Source organism: Gobio gobio (assembly GCF_949357685.1).
Source record: "Gobio gobio genome assembly, chromosome: 22".
NCBI lineage: Eukaryota > Metazoa > Chordata > Actinopteri > Cypriniformes > Gobionidae > Gobio > Gobio gobio.
In genome coordinates this window covers 4396236-4398969 of record NC_137118.1, presented here as the reverse complement: position 1 = coordinate 4398969, position 2734 = coordinate 4396236, and the positions used below count along the sequence as shown (strand labels likewise).

Genomic DNA, 2734 nt, shown 5'->3' with positions numbered 1-2734 from the left:
TAGAAAATTAACTTAAGCATCCCATCAATATTGAGTGTGTTTGCCTCAGAACCCGAACGCAGTGGAAGCGAATCAAATGAATCATTTCAAGCACAAGTTCTAACTAACTTTTCTATAATATACACTCAATGCTCCAGCAACTAGCAAACACATTCATTCTCACGAATATCAAATACATTTCATACACAATCACAGTCATCCCACTCATTTAATACACACACATCCCAAACTTTTTCCAGAGGATCTGAGAAACGTCAGTGATGCATCGATCTCAGATCGAAAGTTATATCTCAGAATAATAACAACAAAACGTTAAACATTTATTACGAATTTAATGTCAGGTTGAATTTAACAACATCTAACAGTGAACAATACTTTAAGAGAATTTATTAGTCAATTAAATATATATATTTATAATATTTAACACTGACCATATCAAATAACGTTTATTTTTAATATATATATATTTATAATATTTAACACTGACTAAATAACGTTTATTTTTTATATATATTTATAATATTTAACACTGACCATATCAAATCACGTTTATTTTTAATATATATATTTATAATATTTAACACTGATCGTAACAAATAACGTTTATTTTTAATATATATATTTATAATATTTAAACCTGACTAAATAACGTTTATTTTTAATATATATATTTATAATATTTAACACTGACCATATCAAATAATGTTTATTTTTAATATATATATATAATATTTAACACTGACTAAATAAGTTTATTTTTAATATAGATTTATAATATTTAACACTGACCACATCAAATAACGTTTATTTTTAATATGTATTTATAATATTTAACACTGACCATAACAAATAAAGTTTATTTTTGATATACATTTATATTATTTAACACTGACCACAGCAAATAACATTTATTTTTAATATGTATTTATAATATTTAACACTGACCATAACAAATAAAGTACATTTTTTATATATATTTATAATCTTTAACACTGACCACATAAAATAACGTTTATTTTTAATATGTATTTATAATATTTAACACTGACCATAACAAATAAAGTTTCTTTTTAATATATATTTATAATATTTAACACTGACCACATCAAATAACGTTTATTTTTAATATGTATTTATAATATTTAACACTGACCATAACAAATAAAGTTTCTTTTTAATATGTATTTATAATATTTAACACTGACCACATCAAATAACGTTTATTTTTAATATATATTTATAATATTTAACACTGACCACATCCAATAACTATGTTATTTAAGCATATTTGTACTTATTAAATGGAGGTGAAATGTGCAAACTCTGCAGTGAGAAATGAGAAGAGAAAGCTGGCGCTCACCATTGAGCCCGGTGAAGTTTGCCCAGTCCAGCAGAGACGAGTTGAAGGACGGGATGGAGGAGATGTTGAAGAACAGGTCGGTCCCGTTGGAGGCATCACGGATGGTGTCAGTGAACAGATTCATCTGCAGAAGCGTCTTGATCAGGTAACGCAGCATCTCTGCTCTTCCGCCTCTCCTCTATCGCGTTTGACAGTCCTCTCGTTCTCAGAGTGAGAGCAGATGCCAGAGTCTCTTATTTCCTTAATTCAGTCCGATCACGAAAACCACAATAAAAGTCCATTCAGGCAAACTTTTCTGGTGAGTTGTCAGGATGTGTGGATGTAGGCGGGAGCCCCTCTTTCATCTCTGGTGGAACGCGTTCAATTCATCCGTGTCTTTCGTCCTTTGTTCTGGAGTCACATAACTTCACACACACACACGTTTGTCTTCCGCACAATAACACCTCGCTGGTGTGAAAGAATCTGGCTATCTGATGACCCTCCTGAATCGCTGCTCTTTTTCCCCACCCCTCCGTCTCGCTCTCCCTCCTCCCTCACCCCTCCCTCTCCTCCGGCTTCCTGCGATGGTGCGATCGAGTCCCCAGGGGCCACCGAACCAACGGAGAGCAGGTGCTGTTGGCAATAAATGTTTAATTATTGGATTAATAATCATCCCTGGAGGCATACATGAACTGGGCGATACACTGTCCCGCATACATGTGCGTGTATTCCCGCAAACAAACAAACATGATGCAGCACAAACTCCAGCCGTCTGATGTGTCAATTACTGGCTCATTGTCTTTCCCTCTGATCTCACACTGTGATGTGCTCCTACAGTAATAGACTTTTTCCACCATTGCCACTTTAGAGAAATCTCAGAGGGCTCGGCTGTGTGCTGGAAATCCTAAAAGAGGATATTTTTCTGAAGTGTTGTTCTGGGGAACTGTTGGAATCGCCGGAGAAGATGTTTTCTGTTCTATTGCCAGTTTTATGAATCCAATCTGTGGCCATTTCTTCAGTCGATTTGTAGTTGCGGCTGCTTGTTCGATATGGGTTAGGGATTTTAACGAAACCCTCTAACTGTAAGTGTTAAACTAGTTTCTGATGCAGGAATCTTCACATGAATGATCCCTAAAATAGTGCGGCTTGTTTGGGAGGGATGTGCTATTCACACTGGCAGTGATTTTTAATCTGCTTTTGGACCTTCTAAAACGCAATAAAGCAATACACCAAATATACAATGTATTTTTATTATGATATTATCATTAGTACTAGTTTCCGGAAAAAAACATTAATAATAAAACATAGTATTAAAACTATTCTAAAAACAATTTTGCATAAACAATTAATAAAATTAATGATATATTAATAATTAAAAAAAATAGTGCATTAAAA

At 33.2% G+C, this 2734-nt stretch overlaps 1 protein-coding gene across 1 annotated transcript in view; it reads right to left on the bottom strand.

Moving 5' to 3' along the window:
* Nucleotides 1-1814, bottom strand: part of robo3 (roundabout, axon guidance receptor, homolog 3) — a 214961-nt gene extending 213147 nt beyond the window's left edge. Inside the window, exon 1 of the mRNA XM_079804829.1 lies at nt 1361-1814. Coding sequence (XP_079660955.1) covers nt 1361-1517 — 157 coding nt within the window. The 5' untranslated portion in view covers nt 1518-1814. The remainder of the gene's footprint in view (nt 1-1360) is intronic.
* Between the last annotated feature and the right edge of the window lie 920 nt (nt 1815-2734).